Source organism: Hipposideros armiger, unplaced genomic scaffold (genome assembly GCF_001890085.2).
Source record: "Hipposideros armiger isolate ML-2016 unplaced genomic scaffold, ASM189008v1 scaffold_1000, whole genome shotgun sequence".
Lineage (NCBI taxonomy): Eukaryota > Metazoa > Chordata > Mammalia > Chiroptera > Hipposideridae > Hipposideros > Hipposideros armiger.
In genome coordinates this window covers 315,540-338,166 of record NW_017732350.1, presented here as the reverse complement: position 1 = coordinate 338,166, position 22,627 = coordinate 315,540, and the positions used below count along the sequence as shown (strand labels likewise).

At 43.5% G+C, this 22,627-nt stretch overlaps 1 protein-coding gene across 6 annotated transcripts in view; it reads right to left on the bottom strand.

The window, feature by feature from the left end:
* Window positions 1–22,627, bottom strand: part of SYK (spleen associated tyrosine kinase) — an 89,647-nt gene that overhangs the window by 22,156 nt on the left and 44,864 nt on the right. For 5 of the 6 annotated variants that reach the window (XM_019631452.1, XM_019631454.1, XM_019631453.1 and 2 more), the window contains 4 exons: window positions 11,563–11,701; window positions 8,121–8,202; window positions 7,680–7,729; window positions 5,572–5,640 (listed from right to left, as the gene is read on the bottom strand). In XM_019631452.1, the coding sequence (XP_019486997.1) occupies window positions 5,572–5,640; window positions 7,680–7,729; window positions 8,121–8,202; window positions 11,563–11,701 (340 nt within the window). The remainder of the gene's footprint in view (window positions 1–5,571; window positions 5,641–7,679; window positions 7,730–8,120; window positions 8,203–11,562; window positions 11,702–22,627) is intronic. The other variant, XM_019631457.1, reaches the window with a different exon arrangement.

The window sequence follows — 22,627 nt, the reverse complement described above, 5'->3', positions numbered from 1 at the left end:
TTTTTTCCCATTTTTGCTGATATTCAAAACAGAAGTCAAACCTGTAGCATGCCACTAGATGGCACTAGCTACCTTAGCTTTCTACCTTCCCAAAAGCAATTTGTGATTTTTCTTTTAAGTTTTATAAATTCTGGTAAAAACAGATCACTCCACAATAATAAAATAAAAATTAGGTCAGGTTATAAATTATGATCCCTGATCTCTTTTTTGCCAGGATTAACTGCAAGTAGAAAATGTATTTGACAAATATTCTTTGAGTGTCTAAGTTTAAGAAGTGGGGATTCAGAAGTGAACAAAAGAGAAAAAATATATTGCGCTTATGGAGCTGACAAGGCTAATTTGGAATTTCCTGATAGGGAGTATTGTTCATATCCTAATGTCCATTTCTAGACCTTAATTTTTGGACTTCTGGAAAGACATTTTCAAATCAGGCAACAGCAGTAATAAAGATGAGGACACACTTGTCACAATTGCAGTGACAAAAAGAGCCAGTAGGCTTCACTGGCTTCCATAAACCAACATGGTTCTGGTCTCTGGTGGAATGACTGGTCCCACAGGGGAATTAGGCCTCTCAGCTGAGGGCAGGCCCTCCAGGGCCAGGACATGGGATATTATTAGGTTTCTTTCAGATACAAGAAAGTAAACACAAGACTTTCATAATTAACCTTCCCTCACCTTAGAAGCAAAGATCTTAAGTCTGGCCCTTAATAACATTTTCTCAAGGCCTGGCCCACTGCTTTGGCATTACCAGACGAGTATGACGTGAGAACTTCTTTTTCTTTTTCTCTCTCCCAGCTGAACCCTAGTGAATTCTGTGTTTAAATATGTCGCAAAATATTCCAATCATCAATGCATGTGCTGGAATAAAACATGCAAAATGGGTTTTCATTTGAAATTCTGGAACTTTCCACAACTTAGATAAATGTGAATGCTGTGTCTCAGAGCATGTGCCTTTGAATTGTGGACCTGAAATGCTGTCTTCAAGTCTTTAAGGATGCTGGTCAAACTCTGACAACTTTCCTTAATAGAAGGATAAGTTAGTTATGTATTGGGCTGTCGGAAAAGTCATGATGCATTTTTGCAATGAAAAACATAGAAAAAATACATCATGACTTTTCCGGCAGCCCAATACTTAAAGTAGCAAAGAAAAATGTTCCAGTACCAGGACGGATTTTATTCATTTAAGGACTCCCAGTCCTTAAAGTAAGTGTAGGTAAGTGTATGGTGGGAGGTGGGGAGAGAGTGAATCACACTTGTTTTCTTTAGTTAAATCCAGTTGTATTTTTAAGTACTGAAATGTTACTAATCTCTAGAGAAAAGTTGAAAAGACATCTGCCCTTAAGTTTTCATCATGAAATTTTAAATTATTTGATTAATAATCTTCAAATTAAACTATACTTTTCATTATCTACCTATATGCTAGCTTTAATTTAATTATCAACCTATATGCTAGTTTTAATTTAATAGAACTTGAGTTCTAGCATGTACTTTTTGTGCCAGATTAAAACTATATTAATCAAATTAATCAAATTATTAGATCAAATTGATCAAATTCAAGTAAGTTATTTACACCTTAGCTAAACAGATGAAATAGTTGACATAATTCCCACTAGTCTTTTCTCAAAACTGGTTAAATAATGGAAAATTCCCCTTCTATTTGTGAAAACATAAATATTAGTTCTAAAATATTTCTGATGAACAATTAAAATATTTTTAATATATAGCTTAAATCATACAATCCTTTTCTTTTATCAATTAACTATTGATATCTTTGACATCTATGTAAAAATTCAATGCATACTTCAAAGTGGTTATACATTTAAATAAACAACCTGTTTTTCTTTTTGTCCAGAAAAGTATTTTCACAGAATTAATCAGGTTAATTACATTCTAATATTTAATTCTCTATTTAAAAGTTGATTAAATAATTTTAATAGGTGCAAATTTAAAAAGGCACTATAGGGTTTAAAGTGAAAAGTGGGTCTCTTTGACACCCCTGTTTTCTTCTCTCGAGGTAACTAGTGTTACTTGTATACTTGTATTTTCTATATTCTTCCAGAATATTCTATACTGCATCAGCATATATATATATATATATATATATATATATATATATATATATATGCATGCCTTTGTTGTTTGCAATTAATATTGTATTTTGGAAACAATTTTAGATCTCAGCCCCCTCCCACAGTATGAATTTTATTGTAAATGAGTACATTTATTTCTCATTGATAGGTTTTAAATTCTTTCCAGACTTTGTCAATTAAACAATATAAGAATAAACACCTTCATATATACGTACATGATTAAACAAATGCAAGAATATCTGTATGATACATACCTAGAAATAAAATTGTGGTTAAGAAGTTATATGTGCTTTTAATTTTGATGGATGCTGTGAAATTGCCTTTTTCAGAGATTGTACCATTTCACACTTCTCCAACAAAGTGTGAAAGTGCTTATCTACCATACCCTTGCTGCACATTGTGTCACCAGGCTTTTTTACTCGGATCAATTTTACAGGTGGACATAACACAGCACCATAGTTTTAACTAGCATTTCTGTTATTATAAAATTGACAGCTTTCCCTATGTTTAAGAGCTATTTATATTTGCTTTACTATAAACTACCTACTGACATTCTCTGCCCAATAGCCTATTAGATAGTTAAAACTTCTCTAACTGATTTATAGAATTTCTTTATATATTAAAGTTATCAACCTTATATATTTGTCATCATTACTAATACTTATTCCCAGTTTATTATTTCTCTTTGGATGATGTTGTGATTCTTATCTATGTGTATATTTCTTTATTTTTAGGTAGCCTTACTGATATTTTCTTCAACTTCCTTTAGACGTGTTCTCCCTTCGTCTAAAGGTCTACTAAAACTTATTTTCTGGATTTTTCTTTATTCAATGTGAGTGACCTGAGCTGGCTTTAGCCTGCTTGGGACAACGATGGAAGTGGGAGTAGGGCTTATCTCCTCACAGTGCTGGGTTACTGTTTCCTGGGGTGACGGCATTTTGATGTGTCAGCCTAGCTAGCCTGAACTACAATCCTCTGTTATTGAATGAAACCCTGAATGGGTACTGCTAGGGAGGAATTTTACAGCTGCCAATAAAATCCCTAATTAGTTGATTTAAGTTGGTGAGATTGTCCTGGGTGGCCCTGACTTAATCAGTCAAGAGCCCTTCGAAGAGAGCTGAGGCTGTCCCAAAGGAGTAACAGGTGTGGGGGTGGGGGCACAAATGACCCCTGGCTGTGGGTGACAGCTGCAATTGTGCCTGAGAGGTTCCATCCTGATCGTCTCTTCCTGACGGCCTGCCCTACAGACACCAGACTTACTCAGCCAGCCCCTACAACTGTGTAAAGCAAGTCCTTGTGTTAAACCTACATATGCATGTGTGTGGGGTACCTGTATATAGATGTGTGTAGGTATAAAAAGGTATATATGTGTGTGCATTATATATATACACCTATGTGTGTGTGGGGGTGTGTGTGTCTGTTTTACACATAAATCTCCGACTGGTCATGCTCCCCTGGTTGAACCCTGAGTGATACACTAGGAAACCACAGAATTAAGATAAATGTGGAATGCTGTGTCTACTCTGTTTACAGTGAAACTGCTCATGCTCATTTCTGGGTCTGCACCTGGGCTGCGGGACTGTGTGTTGAAACACGGGCTTTGGCCTTCATCAAGAGAGTGATGAATAAACACGGGTGGGAACCAGGGGTGTGGCCCACTTCCACAAAAGGCTTCCTTCATGGCTCCAGGCAGACCCTGTAAGTGGAGTGGCCAAGGAAGCCCGGAGAGTGAGGGGCTCTGGGGCTGCGGATGGGGCGCTGGGTACGCTGTGTGTCCTGTCCAGAGTCATTCTATGAAGCTTTGTCAACGCAGCACTTGTTTAAGGATCTACCATCTTTGACTGCCACACCAAGGTAGTAAAGTCACTAATTTGAACTGAATTTGTAATCCTAACCTTGCAAACACGATTCATGACTGAAAAGCACCCTGAATCAGAAAACATTTTGAGTCACCCCACTTGATGGGGCACCATCTGGCCTATTTACCACTGGACTATAGTCCTATGAGGTGTCACCCCGGCAACTGAGCAGAGCCCTGTCCTGGGAGGAGGGGTAATGCCGATAGGGGTCCAGGGCCAGAAAGTGGCAACCATAGAGAATTTTGCCTTGGATCATGGGGAATGTTGACATGTTCAAGGCCAAAGCCTCAATCACCTATTGGCCCTGGTCTGGAAACACACACCAAGTTGTAGGGCAAAAGGGACACTGACATAGAGAATATATCCCCTTGACAACCTGGTCCCCAACTCCTAAGATGCCATCTCTGGCTTGGGCAGCCCTCACTGTCGCCCCCAAAAGCAATGCCCCATCATAGCTGACAGTTCCATGGGCTGATGCACACTGACGGGGGATATGACATTAAAATAGTTATCCCATTCAGGTTTATCACATAATTTTTCCCCTCAAACACCACCTTAAACTCACTTCTCTATGGTATATATTCTATGGTCAACAAGATGGAGAATGTCTTCAGTCTGACTGCCCACTAGGTAAATTTATATTAAATAAAATCTCAGGGCTTTTATGCTTTTTAGTTTCTGATTCTCATAAGTACTTTAGGCAATCTACTTTGTGAGTTGATGCCCAATGATATGCTAAAATGTTTGGAAAAATACTAACTGATATGAAAATAGAAAGCATTATTAATAAAAAATTAACTTTTATTAATTTAAAAATTAAATTAATAAAAAATTAACTTATTAATAAAAAATTAACCACTGATGATAAAAGTAGCAATGGGAAAAAAGCAATCCATATACATTATATATATGTATGTATTTTTTGAGGGAGGTGATTCATTACAAATAAGTCATTAAAAAAGAGCTTTTTATTTCCTTCCTAATTCAGTAATCTAGCAAAATATAAAAATGCTTCCTATGTCAACCCTCCTGCCTCATAAACATAAATGGTGTTTCTAATCCTCAATTTCCTATCTTTATACATCTTACTTTAAAGTTCTATGTTGGAAATCTATAGCCATAATGAAGTTATTGAGGCACTTGATACCTATGAAATAAACAACCTTAAGCCCTCACTGTGCAGTGCCCACTATATCTTGATGTTTCTTCAATCAACATGTGATTTATGTCATCAATTACCATAACACTGCAACATATGATTATGGTAACTTAAAAGTCACTTGGCTCACTTGGAAAAGATTTTCCAATATGAGAATTAGCTCCCACCTATCATACTGACCCAAATGACTTTCAAGCACACACGTGAGCAGAGAGAGCACACGCACAGTGATGCACTTTGCAGTAAAGTGACCAGGACCCACATGGAAAGCATAGTGTGTACCTGGGTGGACTGCCCATGAGGGCTACACACGGCACAGAGACGTGAGGCCAGAGCAGCAGGCGGGCAGGTCAAGGCAGCGCACACGAGAGCAGCCAGAGGGGGTGGGGCAGGGGGCGTGGACGCTGAGTGCGGGTCAGTCCTACCACTTAGTCAGGGACAGCAAGCAGGGGACGTTTAGCACCTTTTTGCCGCCAGGCTTTGGGAAGGAGTATGATTTGATTCTGGAGATTATTCCACCTGCTGACCAAGTCTAGAAACCATAATGGCAAAGAGGAAGAGTAAATGTTTCAGAAAACAAATACAGGCTACGATGCATGACATGCTATTTTAACTGCTTTATAATTACACTGCCAGCCCCTACAGGTCCTGCCGCTGTGATTCCCCATGGGCAACCGTGACCATGAGGAAGCCCTCAAGAAAAGCCAGCACCTGAGCATAAGGATCTGAAAAATTATTGGGGTAATATTGGGTTGTCGGAAAAGTCATGACGTATTTTTTTCTATGTTTTTCGTTGCAAAAATGTGTCATGACTTTTCTGACAACCCAATATTTTCCACGAAAAGCTAGAGCAGGGGTCGGCAAACTTTTGCGACGGAAGAGCCATGAGGGGGTCAGCAAACTGCAGCTCATGAACTATGGCTCTGAGGTAAAATTGAAAATGAAAATAAAACTATCATAGTTTCATTTATAAAATTTTTACAGGATATTATTCACATAATGGTGACTATGTAAAAATACATTTATGGCTCTCAATAATTTTTAAATTGTTGTGAGGGACAGGATTGGCTCTTCCAGGGGTCGGCAAACTTTTGAGATGGAACGAACCCAAAGAGCCACATGTGGCTTGCAAGCTGCAGTTTGCCAACCCCTGGGCTAGAGAATTAGAGCTGTTACATTAAACAGCCTATGTTTCATAAAGCATTATTGAATTTCAAACTTAAGGAAAATCATCCTAAAGAAACTAAAAGGAAATCTGACTGCCTAATTTTGTTACTTCTTTGGGGTGCTGGCTGCATAGTGTTTGTGGAAATCCATTGAGTTGGACACTTAGGGCAGGTGCATTTTTTTCTGTATGTATCTCATCAGTAATAAAAAGTTCTTCCAAAATATCTAACTTCTTGAAGCCATTGGGTGATATATAGCTAAATATAGGGCTTGATATTCTTTTAGGAGTTCTCAGTGCTCATCCATCTTAGAGGAAAATGGACGTCTCGTGGAACATACATGTTAAAGCAGAGTCACCAGGCCAATGAGCCACGTAAAGAGTGACAAAAAACGACTCCTTAAAGGTGCTGTACTTTAGGTGTCGATCCTAAAATTCACTGGTATTTTAGCAAATTCCAGGCCTCCCAAACTGGAGATGAGTGCTGTCCCCAGAGAGCCTCCCAGTTTCATCACAGGCACAGCTTCTAAGCCGTCACTAGTCCCCGCTGGGGGCAGAAAGTGCATTCCAGATTTTTTTTAAGGGCTAAAAGGCAAAAACGTGACGGTTAGAGCAGACTGCTGGTGTTGGGAAATGTTTACACTTCACAGATGGCATTAAAGGGAATCAAAGGTTCACAATGAGGTCCCCAAAAAAGGCATAGGAAACCAATTCGCGCTTTGAGTGTAAATTCATGCATCAGCTCGTAAGTCTGGAGGGAGGAAAGAGGTGGAAATCTCTCTCTTTAGGTGCATTAGGCATGTTTCAGGCCAACTACCATGAAGAAGCCTGGACAGGCCATGTTCTCGCCTCCTATTGATGGGGGAAGGAGGTTCTGGCTAAGTGCCCGACTGTCCTCTAGGGCTTCTCTCCTCTGATCCATCAAGCACTCCCCAAGCCTTCCTCTGCTAAGCTATTGTCAAACCAACTTTTGTGGAAAGGGCAAGTCTTCTAATAACAATGTCTTTGCTGATTTAACCCAAAGGCTTGGGCAGACAACGTCACTGAGACATCTTATATACCAGACTTGTTACACCGAGCATGTGCGTGGTCATGTGGATTATGCCCACGCGTCCACATAGATGGTTCAAGACTGAGCCTGAACAATATACTACCATTTCCCTCATCTGCTAGAAGGCATATTTCTGATTTAACATTGGGTTTCATGAGCATTGTGTATATTGTCAACAAATGGAGGGAACTTAACCTACGAAAGCAATTAACTTGGCTAGCTTCGAATTGAAAACAGGCCGATTCTAGCTGACAGCAGCCTAAACAATTACCGCTACTCCTGTTAGCCCAGACATGCTTTCATTATGCTAATATACAACTGCTCCACCTTCATTGGTATTTCTAGTAACACTTACCGGAGGATGGGCCCCTGGAAGTTGTGGACGAGCTCCAAAATTAATACTTCCTGGTGAGAAAGAGCACGGATGATTACTGCCACATCAATGAAAACCGCCCGTTTTCCCCCTCCCCACTGCAGACCAATCAACGTGACTGTAAAATACTGCAGCTTAAAAAGCAGATACATTTTCTGGATACATTTCTTTTTATTCTCTTTCACTCAAACTTTCTCACTCATGCAATTAAAACTAGTTAGTTTTTTAAAGTGAAAGTTATTGGCTATTTTTTGATTAATGATACATGTAAACCTGGAGCAACCTGACATTTTTAATCAATCAGTAAAAACAAGGTGTCATCCCACCTGAATTTGCAACAGGCCAAATCTAAAATGAGGCTGATTGTTACTAGATTATTATTATTATCTAAAAGACTGAGGCTCCAGTGTTTTAGTGACTCACCAGTTTGATCGCCAATTTTTTGACATGGAACTGTAAGAACTCTTAACAAACCATCTGGTTTATAAGAATAATGCTCGACTAGCTGAAAGAGAAGAAAGTAAACAAGTTGCAATAAATAATGGAGGCAGGAAATGAAATCCTACCTGGAGCAGCAGACTCCCTTTTCAAACTTTAAAGTGATTCCAGGACAATCCTTACCAACAAGGGCAACCCTCAACCTCCCTGGGCCATGCCTCTCCCTCCCACCCTCAGACTCAGGACAGTTCACATGTTGCCTTGCCTTTGGGACCCTACTCCCCTCGGCTGGCTCGCACTCGCTCGCGCTCTGTCTTTCTCCCTCACCCCTCTTTCTCTCTCTTTCTTTTTTGATAGCAAGTTGCCCTTACAGTATCTGTTTATATTCTCCTGCATCTGTATGATATGAAAATGACCTCAGCATGCTAATATTCACTCATTCAGTCAATCAGTCATTCAACAAACATTCTGCTTCACTGAGCCCTGAGAAAGGACAAAGGTAAACTAAGGGGAATAACATATTTCCTGCCCTCGAAGTGTTTACTTTCTTGGTGGAGAGACAGATAGTGAGTAATGCTGTTAACAGTCCTGTGGGCAAGGACTTTGCAGGGACCAAGTCACTCAGCCCAAAAGCTTTAGAGCGAAGACACCATAGCACAGGTGACATAGGAGCTGGGAGATGGGGAAAGGTGACCTTTTGGAAAGTGGCCTTATGTTGACAGGACATGGACATCCTTGGCTAATCATTCCCAGAAAACTGTGAAACATGATATCCAATTCCTACATTAAAAATAAATTGATGACAAGTAGATTTATTTACATCAAAATTATGCAATAAGAAGTCTTAGTATGTCACATTTTCTTTTTTCATACAGATATTTCCTCTTGAGTCCACCTAAAATCTTCCTATCTGATATTTCTTGCTTATCTGTTTATCGATAACTTTTCCAGTACCAAAACTTACCTACTTGGGTGAACATTTGTTGAATGAATATATTTTACCCTTCAGATAACATTCTTTTAAAAAAAACTTTATTGTGATAAGAACACAACATGAGAGCTACCCTCTTAACAAATGTTTCAGTCTGATCAGTCCTAACATGCTATTGAAATGGGCACCAAAGCTCTCCCTGTTGTTCAATGCAATAATACTGTATTTTCCCGAAAATAAGACCTAACTAGAAAATAAGCCCTAGCATGATTTTGCAGGATGCTTGTAATATAAGCCCTACCCCAAACATAAGCCCCAGTTAAGGTCACCTGCCAGACATGACTGTTTGAATAATTGTAGACTTTTGTACATGAATAAATGAATAAATGTATTGTAGGGGCAAAAATTAATATAAGGCCTGGTCTTATTTTGGGGGAAACATGGTAGTATGTTCTCAAGCTAATGGTATTGAGGTCCCTAAAATAGACGAGACATCTCATCCATCTTTCCAGTGTCATTCAAACATCTCCTTTAATGCTTGTATTTTCAGACAATCTACTCCACAAGGGTGGCTGAGAGGTGGGCGTACTTGTAGGAGTTTCCCTCTTGGGCAAGGGTCTGCAAACTTTTTTCTATAAAGGGCCAGACAGTGATATTTTAGGCTTTTTCAGGCCACATACGATCTCTGTCACATGGTCCTTTATTTATTTCAAACAACCTTTTAAAGTGTCAAAACTTCTTCAACGAGTATACAAAAACATGCCAGGGCCAGATTTGGTCTATGGGTTTGCTAACTCCTGCTCCAAAGTGAGGAATACTAGAGTAGTATAGCAATTAACAACTTACAGAAACATAGCACTAGGCTCCTGGCTGAGGGGAGAGCACAGAGGTACCCTACATTGCTACCTTGCCGTCGAGAAAAATCCATGAAATCATGCTGGTAAAAATGAAAGACACTGGTGGCATTTTTGGTGTTCCTTCTTAAATGTGGTGGTTAGAAAATATACAATGGGAAGGATTTAATTAGGGCTGAATACTATCATCTTCTGGAGAAATCAATAAATATGGGGCAGAGTCTTCGGAAGGAACTTCCCAACAATTAGAGATGTTTAGCATTACAGTGAGTGCACAGACTCTGAAACTGTAAGTGGACTCAGAGGAGAAGGGTCATTCGGAAGAAGCCCTGTGGCTGTGCACTGGTGAGGGAGCCCAGGGCCTTCAGGCCTTTAAATGCACCATTAACACACCATGTAAAAGTCAAGAGACTTTGATGGGAAATTAATTCCGGAAGGCAACATTCTCTACTCATTTCTCTGACTTGCAGTGGGCTACCTGACAGGCTAACTGCTCTTTCAAATCGATACCATTAAAATAAAGCAAAGCCTGTGGTTGATAATGAGCCCTATGCTAATGTGCTACAAATCAAATAATGAGGTCAGTGTTATAACTGATATGAACATTACAATACTCAGCAGTCAGAAAAGAAGTTCTTGTTCCAATTATAGCATTAGAAACCAAAATACATTAGGTGGTGGTTACTCTATGTGTGTTCAAGGTAATGAGGATCCCTGGCCTCAGTTTTTTAAAAGATGAGATTTCAAGTTGGGACCTTGCCTCGGTATTACCACACGTGAGGTTCCTGGCCAGGCCCTCACCCACAAAAGCGCAAAAGCGCAACGTAGCTGTTGCTCTTCGGGTAGCAGAGGCCCTCGGTTTTCTCCGTCTCTGCCCCACTACAGTGTATAGGGCGTTTCACTAAAATGATGTCATTTCTTCAGGTAACTTCATTCAGCTTGAAAATGAAGACAAGCTGGTCATGCCCACGACAGCCTCATGGAAAACAGCAGTGAGCACTGGTTAGTGCTCCTTGTGCCTAAGTAACACCACGATTATGAGCTGTTTCAGGTTTACTAACAGTCGGGTCAAGAATAAACCTTTCAGATCAGGGTAGCACAACCCTGTGCAGGAGGTGGCTGGGAGCGTGGGAAGTGCTGCCTAACTTTCTAAGTTGCCTTATTTCAACGGAGACTCATTTTGCAGCAAGAATGGCACCTGACATTTTATATTCAACTTGGCCTTGCACAGTTAAAAGAACAGTCAGATCGGCCACCTCCATGCCTTCTTCCCAGCCATCCATGCCTTTATTTTGTGTGTATTTGTCTGAAAGGCTGCTCTGGGTTCCAGTAAGAATGTCTTAGAGAGAAATGTTTTCTAGTCCCCAATGCAGGGTCCCTGTTGAACTCTGACCACAGTCCTGTGTGGACTCCGCCCTGAGGTGCCAAGAGCTGACTAGCCCTGGAGAAGCTACAGAACCTTGTGGAGCCTCATTAACCTGATGACTCTAGGTCAGCACTTTGCAAACTTGGCCACTGGTACTCAGCGGCACCTAGGGTAGAAGGGCAGGCTCTGGTTGGGCAGGTCTCGGGCAGAGTCCCAGGCAGCGACTCTAGCAGGTCCCCGGGGCTCTGTCCCCCTCATTCCCAGGGCGCTGTGTACCTGCCAGAGCGTGTCGAACTTCTTGCCATCGGGGATGGAAAGCTTGCCTGTCTTGTCCTTGTCGATGCGGTAGTGCAGCACCTTGCCCTCGTGCAGCAGGCACAGGGCGTAGGACCCATTGTTGTCCCTGGCCCTGATCCTGGAAGACAGGAAGATCCCATCACCCCTACTCCTACCCTCTGGCAGGAAGAAGTGCCCCAAAAGGGCAGCCGGCAGCAGCGTCCCCACCTCAGGGTTAAGGGAGGCCTCACTCATAGCTCAGTGATGCCAAGAGCTCGCGACAAGGAGATCCTATGGCTCAGGGCTGGACTGCAGCCAAAACCCAGAGGGCCATGCCCCAGGTGGGCATCAGGAGAGGCCGAGGTTCACCTGGATCAGCAGTGCTGCTCAGGGCACCAGCAGGTAAGACCCACAGGACCCCAGAGCTGGGCAGGGGGTCTGCGGAGCCTCTGACTTACCTCCTCTCTTCACTGAGGTCCGAGTCCCAGAGGGTGCTGCGCCTCCCAACCCCCGGCCCAGGGGGGCAAGGGGTGGGGATTATGATGGGCACTCTAACAAGGAGCCTCTGGCCCACAGATGGAGGGGCGGGAGGGCCCCCACTCCCAGGGCCCTCTTCACCCCCTCACACTCTCCCTTCTGCAGGGAGAGCAGGGAAGAGCTGGGATTTAAAATGTTCGTCCACATGATACAGTCAGAAGAAGTCACCAGGAGAAGAAACTGTCACTCACTGTGGGGTGGGAGGCGCAGGGGACATGAGGGTTGCACTGGGCTGAGCTGACCACCTGGCTCTGCTTCCACATCCTGGCGGGTCAGTGGGTGCCGCCCCTCCCCTTATCCATGGGAATGAGACCTGTAAGTCCAAAACCAAGCAGCAAACACGCTACTACAACGCACAAGAGGGGGTCTTGTGCCTGCGGGGAGGAGGAGGAGGCCCCCTGGGAAGGCCAGGCCGGGACTGCAAAGGCAGCGAGTGGGTGCAAACCCCTCCCCCAATCAGCTAAGTCACCCCCACCCTCAGCCCATTGTCTCCTTCCAGCAATTGAGCTCTTCAGATCATGAGGTCTGAGAGAGGCTGAGACCCCAGAGGTCCTAGAAAATGGTCCAGACCTGACATTTCCTAAAATGAGGGAACTGAGGTCCTAAATGGTAAGAATGTGCCTCAATGCACTTTATTTGGGGAAGAGTTCAAAAGTGTGACACTTCCAGGGGCTGCTGGGTTTGGGGGACATTTCTGATGCCTCCTCCCAGCTGCAAAAGGTCTCTCACACAAGATGGGTTTGGAACAGATGTGGTCTTACTTTCCTGTCCTCGGTCTTCTAGATCCATCTCAAAAGGCTAACCTGAGACTTGAGAGCTGAGCTGTGTTGTAGGGGGTGGGAACTTTGTTTCAAAAATAGATTTCTTTTCAAGTCGTGCTCAGCTGTGCACGATGGATGGGCTCTTTCCACACCCCACTGCTCAGGGCGGCAGGTGCAGGTGGAGGGGCCCGTGTGGACGCTCCTTGGCCTTGGTGGGGCCGATTCTGAAAGCTCTGCACTGTGACAACAGTTCCTCCCGCAACCCAAACAGGTCACCAGCACCCTGAGGCCTAAGCTACACGCCCAGTAAGGCCAGTTGGTTGCTATTAAACTACGAACCAACCACACAGGAAAGGTAAAACATTTTTATAGGTGGAAGAACTGAATGTATTTTATAATGTGAGACGTGAGACTGTTAATATTATTTATTATATAAGCATTAGTGGCAAACAAATAGGATAGTTTGGAGGAATAAGAACTGTACCAATTCTTAATAACAAGCATTATAAATGGATGCATGAATGCAGGATCATATGAAAGGTGACCTCAGGAGCATGATGTCCAACAGGCCATTCAAAAATATCATTCTCCTTGATTCTGAGTCCTTCACAACTTTGACCTCAGAGTTCTAGAAACAGTAAATGGGATCGGAACTCTGGTTTTCTGACTTATGTCCAATCTCTATCACTCCGTCTTGCCTGATGCCTTGTTTCACCTTTTCTTGTTACCATTTCCCCGAAAATAAGACCTAACCAGAAAATAAGCCCTAGCATGATTTTCAGGGTGCTTTTAATATAAGCCCTACCCCAAACATAAGCCCCAGTTAAGATTGTCAGCCAGACATGACTGTATTTGAATAAATGTATGTTTTTGTACATGAATAAATGAATAAAATGCATCTTTTGGAGCAAAAATTAACATAAGACCTGGTCTTATTTTGGGGGAAGAATGGTACAACTGAGACAGAGGATCACAGATTGCCTAGGAAGATGGTGCAATTGCCTCATTAGGAATCTGGGAAATACAAATTAAGACCACAATGAAGGGGCTGGACGAGTGGCTCAGTTCGTTAGAACATGAGCTCTGAGCAACACGGTTGCCAGTTTGATTCCCACATGGGTCAGTGAGCTGTGCCCAAGCTGAGCTGCTGCTGAGCTGGTGAGAGCACATGCTCCTAACAACAAGGTTGCCAGCTGGACTCCTGCATGGGATGGTGGGCTGCATGCGTTCCCCCGCAACTAAAATTGAACATGGCACCTTGAACTGAGCAGCCGCGAGCTGCTGACGGGCGGCCGGATGGCTCAGAGTGCAACAAGGCTGCCAGTTTGACTCCCGCATGGGACGGTGGGCTGTGCCACCCCGCAACTAGATTGAAAGCAGCGACTGGACTCAGAGCTGAGCTTGCGCCCTCCACGACTAAGACTGAAGGACAACAACTTGACTTGGAGCTGATGGGTCCTGTAAAAACCACAATGTTCTCCTTCCCCAATTTCCCAAACACTGTTCCCTTCCCCAATTCCCTAATAAAAATCTTAAAAAACAACAACAACAACAACAAAACCCACAATGGAAGTAGCATGACACACTCCAGATGGCAAACATTAAAGACTGATTACTAAGTGTTGCTGAGAAAGGGGCCACAGACTCCCTGCTATACTGCTGATGGGAGTGTGATTCTGACCATTTTGGACACCAATTTGGAATTTTCTACTGAAATCGAACGTATTTATCCTTTGTGAGTCAGCAATCCACTCTCAGGTGTACAAAATTTGTGCACTGTGCACCCAGAAAGTATGCTGGGGTGTTAATAGCTGCTTTATCTGTGATGACCAAATACTGGAAATGACTTGAATGAAATGCAGATGCACAAAGAAACTGTGGGATGCTCATATAATGGACTATCGTAGGACAACCAATGGACAAACAACAGTGATACAAAGCACAGATGATTTTCACAAACATAAAGCCTACACACCAAGTTCCCAAACAGGCGAAAGCAAATGGTTTTGTTCAGAGGTATCCCCTAGGTCTTTGGTGGTAAAACTAAATAAAATTTTAAAAAGGTAGAAGAAACTGAAGGCATGCATTTGCATGCTGGACACGAGAGTCCAGGAAGTGGTATCCTCTAGCGGGGCGAGGTGTGAGTAAGGGACCTTCTGCGATGCTGGTGTTTAGCTTTATGCCTCTGGTGGTGTTTGCTTGTTCAGTATTTACTAAGGTGCACACACAGAGTGATGTGTTCTTTTGTGTGTTTTATATTTCATAATAAAAATAGTATGAAGAGAGACCTGGTGCAAAGGGGAAAGAAAGTGCCCTTGCTTTTAGACAAGCGATTTCTGCAAAGGCACACACTCCTTTGAGTCTCCTTAGAGAAAAGATCCTGGAATAGTCTGTCCCAGAGCTCCAGCCAGACAGCCTGTGCCAGCTCTCGGGACAGCAGCGGTGACAGCGACCCTGTGAGCACACTCTTAAGCACTTGTCTCAGGACAGCAGGCACAGGGATGGGTCGTGGACATGAAGCCTAGCAGCCCTCTAGGCAGCTGGCAGGAAACGAGGGCAGAGAAGGGAAACCCACAGGCCCAGCAGCTGTAGTTGGCAAAGACCAGAGGCCCGGTGACACTAACGGCCAGTAACTGTGAGGTGTCTGCTGGGTGCAGGTAGATCCTGGGCGAGGCTATTTTTAATCGAAAATATGGGCAATGCTGGTTTGGAAGCTGAAGCAACTCCTCCTCTTGGTCCACCTGTTCTCAGGAAAGCACCCCTCTGCCCCACACCCCCACCGCGTTTGTCGCACAGGCGCCCAAATCGGGGTGGAGCAAAGGCTCATCTTCCGACTCCTCTCGGGCTGCCGCCTTCCAGCCTCAGGGTCAGTGGCCTCCAGCATTGTTCACAGAAGCCCTGAATATTTTCTCCAATGACTCTCTTGGAAAAGTCAAGCTCACAACAGATTTGTGTTTTGCTATTATAGAGCACGGGATTTCAGTGCTTTCAATTGAAGCTAGGCTGTGAAGTTGTCTTAACTGGCCTTAAGACTATCTTGATGTCATGTGGCATGGCGACTCTCCTTGGCGAGAGGTCAGGAGAGCCACTCTCCTCCAAGGTGGACAGCCTTAGGGTCTGTGAATGAGCAGGCCTTGCCCCTCACAGATATCAAAACACTTGACAAAGGTGAGATGGGGAGCGTGCTGGTTCTGCGAGGAGAGGCTGAACCCCTACACCCTGCTGGATCAGAGAATGTGTGGTGGTGATGCCCACACTCTGAAAGGGAAGTGAGGACTCAGGAGGTGGTGGGACCCTCAAGGCAGTCCCCTCCCACTGAGGTCCTGGGACACTGCACTGTGTCTGCTGCAGACAGAACAGCTGGGCACATCCTAGCGCACCAGCATTCTCGCTCCCCTATGCATTTTTTTCCCATGGCAGAGCTGGAGGGAAAGGCGGGCGCCTGAGATGGACAATGTGCACATGATGGATGGTCACTGTGGCTGGGGCGGACCATACAGATAGACAAGAGGGGCACCCACAGCCAGCATTCACCCTTCGGTCCAGGCCTGATGCTGTATCAGGTGGTGAGATATTGCCACGTGGGGCCTAATGGCAGCTTCTCAAGACACAGAGAGCTGGGGAACAGGGAAGGAGAGTTTGCTGGTGTGACATACTAGAGACAGTGTACATGCTGATATGAGGACAAGAGCCCCTTAATTCAGGAGAAGTGCCAGCCCTAATGACCCATGAAAGACAGAAGAAAATGCAATGGTTGGGTGCTTTTGCGCGGCACTATAGCAAAATGTAGGCACATGTGCATTCCATACAAACAACGCAAGCAGGATCGTTGCAGAACACACATCCAAATCTGAGGCCAGGCCAGCTTCTTTCCCACATCTGCCTTTTTAAAAGTTGTATCACAAGTTCCCCTCTCCCCTTCCCTCTGCTCTAGTTCATGAGCTGGAACTAGGTCATGCTTCTCATGTCAGCTTCATGGGGACCTTGATCAGCCCAATGAACTGATATTGACATTAGTCCACAACCCCCTTTGAACTGGTTGTGACTGTTTCTGCTAACCTGTGGCCACGGAACCACACATGTCAAATAAAATTGTGTGCTTTGATCAATGATGGCAGCACATGAAAGTGCTGATAGAACTTAGCTTTTATTGTTGCATTCAAGGCTCAGAACAGCCACATGTAGTCTCATTCATCAATGAACAAGGGTAAAATTTTTTCTAAACCCACATTTGCTCTTGCAAGTTAAGTATATAAAGAAAGTGAGTTGAAACTTGAGCAGGGAATAGTGAGTAGCAAATAAGGGTAAAAATGTGAGTTTGGCCTAAGGACAAATACCAGTATCAGCACTGCAGTGGACAGTGGGACAACATCATGGGCCAGCAGCAAGGTAGACATCCGAATCTGAGATTCCCAAACTAAAGCAAGGACTTGTGGAAAAGAAAACCTACAGCATTCCCAACATAGGATACTCTAGATTCCCACAGCTCAAATATGAGCTTAAAAAGATCACCCAACATATAAGGAAGCATGAGTTATAATTGAAGGAGTAGGAACAGAGAGCAAGCAGGAGAGATTGAGATTTATAGCCCCAAGAACCGTAATCATTGGATACGGAATATACATTAACTAAGTATGAAATGTTCAAAGAAACAAAAGGTGGAATCTCAAAAACTAGTAATCAATTAGATACTCTCAAAAATTCTCAGGACTATCTGGAACAATAATGACAACAAATTGAACTTCTAGAAATAAAAAAATGTAATTGATAGAGGAAAAAAAATCAGTGAATTTTTTTTCACACCAATTAGACACAGATGAAGCTAAAAATTAGTGAATTGGAAAACAAATCTAAAGATATTACCATAGTGTAGCATACAGAGAAAAGGCTACAGAAAATAAGAAAGAATGTACAGGATGAACTGAGGATGTCTAAAATATATTTGATATGAGCCTCTGAAATAAATGATAATAAAAGGATCGTAATATTTGAAGAAAAAAATAGCTGAGTATTTTCCAGAACTGGATGAAAGAAAATAATCCATGGTTGTAGGTAGCACAGATACCTGATTACCAGTGGCTTAGATTTATACACATTACCTTGTTCATCCCCAAAACAACTCAGATAAAACATTAGTTTCCCCATTTTTTCATTAGGTAAACCGAGGTAATAGAAACTAATTAAGTTGTCTAAGTCACAGAGCTGTTAGTAGCTGGGCTTGTCTGACTTCATGGCCTGAGTTTTTGTTACTATCTCACTTGATTTTCTACAAATAGAAACAGTTTTAAGGTTAACTCTATCTCAACCAGTCAAATTACACAGTATTTGGGGTGTGTTGTAGGAACATTCCCTAGCACACATGGTTAGAGACCCTCCAATGAACTCTGAAAATCCCAAATGATCACTGTCCTTAATGTAGCTTAGGCAGGTATCAGGCATCTCTAACACGCTCAAATGTGGTCCCAAAGCTCGCAGTATTAGCATCACTTGGGAACTTGTTATAAACGCAAACTCTTCGGCCATAACCCGGACCTAGTGAGTTCAAAACTCGGGGCTGGGGTGACCCAGAAATCTGCATTTTTAACTAGTCCCCAGGTGATCCCTTCCCCACACACAAAAGATTGAGAACCAGTGCTTATATCGTATCCTCTGGACTTTTTAGCTATCTTGTGGAATCCAACTGAAGGTATAGGTTTCAGTCTTCATCCTTTATGCTAATTTACATTTGTTCCTTACTCACAGGAGATACAAGTGTGTATTCTTATAAGCTGTCTCAATGTATCTGAGAAATGTGTCATAATGTGCACTTTTTTTTAATGGCTACCTTATACTGAGTTGCACTTGCACTAAAAAAGATTACTAATACCTATTTCCAAACCCAGCTATCTTCCTGATATCCAGTCCACCTGTGGGGCACAGGGAGAGGGAGGGGTAAGGCATTGATGAAAGGTATTGTTCTAATATTCAGGGGTGACAGGTAGGTCCTCTGGTGTCCGAACCAGGTCCATCCTGAACAAGGACCATGCGGCTCTGATTTGCACAGCCCTGATTCTGGGTGGACACAACCCTTTTCCTTAGAGAGCCACTGTCACTGAATTTTCTAGTCTCTAGTTGTATACAGAATAGTGTACACCCTCTCTGGATCATCTATGCATGTTGCTCACTGCTTCACCTGTAGGGCCTCCCTCAGGGCCCCAAATGTAAGAAGCACGAAGGAGTGTGTGTGTGTGTGTGTGTGTGTGTGTGTGTAGAAAATGGAAAAGGATATGGAGGGGAAGGGAAGGGAGGAAGAAAGGAAAACAAGAGAGGGAGCGTTACACTCCACCTGGAAAATGGCTAATACAGAAAGGATGACTCGAAAATTAAAGTATTGCTTTCTTCCTGAAAGTAAAAGTGGCAGGAAGGTCGGAGGCACCTGAATGCAGACACAGAGCATGTGAGAGCATGGCGCATAGATCAGGTGTTCTACAGGAGGATGAAAAAGCTGACGACTAAGGGCCTCTGCAGGGCAAACCACACTCATACTCGATCCCTTAGAGGCCTCTGCACACAAGGAATAGGGTCTACCTGGGGATGAGCTTAGCTAAAATATTAAAAAGCTGCATGGGAAAGGTATGTGTCTAGGGGTCCCGCCCATCATGTGCAACAACCACTGGCCAGTGCTGGGTGCTGAGACCCACCCCACCTGCACGGCGTGGGCCAGTGAAGCCCAGGCCTCAGCTCCCAGCCTCCCTGCACACTCCCCAACACAGGTGCCTGTCAGATCATCAAACTAACTGCCCTGGGCTTCCTCTCTGCCCTAGTGACTCACCTTCCCTGCTCTGCCCACACTACCAGCTATTGCACAGGTAACACACTCTCTTGACTTCCGCACACTTCTGTGCCTGATCTATGACTTGCCTCTCAGCCACCTCTCCCCTGCAGGACCCTTAGAGCCTCTGCCCTGCCCCCTACTATCCACACTCCAGGAGCCATCCAAGAGGTCAAGGTCTTTCTCAGGATCTGGCAAGTCTCTGGGATATGAGTGCTCCGCCGGTTTGGCCCAGGAGCATTGGCAGGCAGCACCCCTCCCCACCCTGCTGTTCTGCCAGCAGCCAGGAAACCCTGCTCTCCTGTGGTCTCCTCCTTCAATCCCCGTCACCTCCTATTCCCTTAGCAACGCTGGCCTGGCACTCACCAGGCATTTCCAGAATAAGACATGCAGTCGGCACGAGTGCCTGCCACTCTCACCCAGCAGCTCCGGGCACCCCTGCTGCGGTGCTCCCCCTGCTCTGGCTTTCCTCCCTCTTGCCAGATCCAGGCCTCCTTCTCCCCTTGCTCCACTGTTCTCCTGTCACAGCTGCCTGGCTACACCTCAACCTCAGACAACTTTAAGTGGCCAGTTTCAGGATCATTTGGCATATTCTATACTGGGCCCTTAAACAGGATGACCATCAGCCTGAGACAGTCCTGTTGACCCCTGCTGTCCTTCCTCCCATCCCATTAGTGGCCCCCTTTCACTCTCAGAGTGTCCCCCAGTGAACAATCCATTACAGGATCCACCCCCTAGAAGGGACTTCCTGTCTGGTGTGATTGCCTCACTGTGGCACAGCTTGTCACTCCCATCCCCGCTCCTGGCCAGCCCACGCTCAGCTCAGGATGCTGGCCCTTAATACTCTGCCTGACACTACCTGTTGCCCAGGACCACTAACTCTCTTCTCACTGCCTAGCACACAGCTTAACTTTCCCTTTACTGGAAAGATTTCTTGCACTGAGATACTGTTCTGATTGATGGCAGCCAGGACCTAAACTGATAGCATTCAGAATAAGTGGGATAGATGGACAATAAATAAGAGAAATAAAATAAAGATAATAGTGGATAGTCAAGAGTGTCATTAAGTTACACGGGATGACGGTAATGGATGGAACGTGCCATATTGTCACTCATCATATACTCTACAATATCTTTCTGTGTTTCACATATAACCATAGTGAGGGCAGGGACTGATGTCTGCTTGTTTGTCACAATTTCCATGGCTCCTATCACAATGCCTGGCATACATCTGGTGGACTTTACGAATATTTTGTGGAATGAATATCTTTGCAGCTTTTCCTTTTAACAGCATACTTCTAAGGTCAGGAAGTGAAAGCTACAGTGAAAATAATATTAGTGACTTATTGGTTTAATGATTCCCTCACCAAATCTGCAATCCCACCTTTTCTTTGTCACATTAATTCAGCTATCTGGAGAGCGGCCATCTGTGTATTTTAACAACGAAAAGACAAACAATCCAATTAAAAAATAGGCAGAGGACATGAATAAAAACATGTCCCAAGAAGACATACAAATGACCTACAGATATATGAAAAAATTTCCACTTCACTAGCTATTAGGGAAATGCAAATCAAAACACCTGTCAGAATGGCTATCATCAACAAGACAAGTAATAACAAGTGTTGGAGAGGATGTAGAGAAAAAGGAACCCTCATACACTGTTGGTGGGAATGCAGATTGATGCAACCACTATGGAAAACAGTATGGAGGTTCCTCAAAAAATTAAGAATAGAATTACCATATGACCCTGCAATCCCTCTCCTGGGTATCTACCCCCAAAATCTGAAAACATTTATCCATAAAGATATATGTGCTCCGATGTTCACTGCAGCTTTATTTATGGTGGCCAAGACATGGAAACAACCTAAGTGTCCTTCAATAGATGATTGGATATACATGTGGTAATATATACACAATGGAATGCTACTCTGCCATAAGAAAAGATAAAATACTACCATTTGGGACAATATGATGGATCTTGAGATTATTATGCTAAGTGAAATAAGTCAGACAGGAAAAGTTGAGAACCATATGATTTCACTGATACATGGGATATAAAACTGAAAGCAACAAAGGAACAAGACAAACAAAGAAACAAAAACTGATAGACACAGACAACAGTTTAGTGGTTACCAGAGGAGAAGGGGGAAGGGAGGTGGTAGAAGAGGATAAAAGGGTCAAATATATGGTGATAGAAGGAGAACTGACTCTGGGTAGTGAACACACAATGTGATATACAGATGATGTATTATAGAATTACACACTTGAAATCAACGTAATTTTACTAACTATTGTCACCCCAATAAATTGAATTAAAAAAAAAAGTCATCTTGAACTCACTTTTGGCTCTGTAAGATTTGCAAGGACTTGTAGCCAAAAACGGTAAAATATTTTACCTGGGTATCACACACAAAGAAAGTGACAATTCCATAATTTTTCATAGGACATGAAATTTTTTGGAGCGTTTTCATTGTAAAATACTTTACATGATGAAATGGAGGGCACAGCACATTACATTTCGACACACGTTACATGCACTTGAAGAAGCATTCGCAACCAGGGCTCTAAGCTGCCCCACGTGAACCACAGCGGGAGGTCTTTCTGCACTGGGGAGGGGCGTGTTGCAGGCCTGTTGACCACAGCCTGTACCCCCAGCCTCGGCCAGTCAAATAGGGTCTGCAGTGTGACCACATGGTCTTAGGGTTTGTCCCATTTGTAAAAGATGTTTAATCATGACCACAAGTTGCTCTTTCTTCCACTCCAACTTCCTTTCCCAAAGTTGACACCAGTCCTAAGAACATGCATGCATTACCTATCACAAGTTGTGAACCTAGAGGAAGGGCTGTTTTCTTTTTCTGTACGCAGAAAATAACCTTACTAATTATGATCAAATGAAGAGGCAGTCAAACACTACGCAGCCAAGAAATGCAGAAAATTTGGGCTGTCGGAAAAG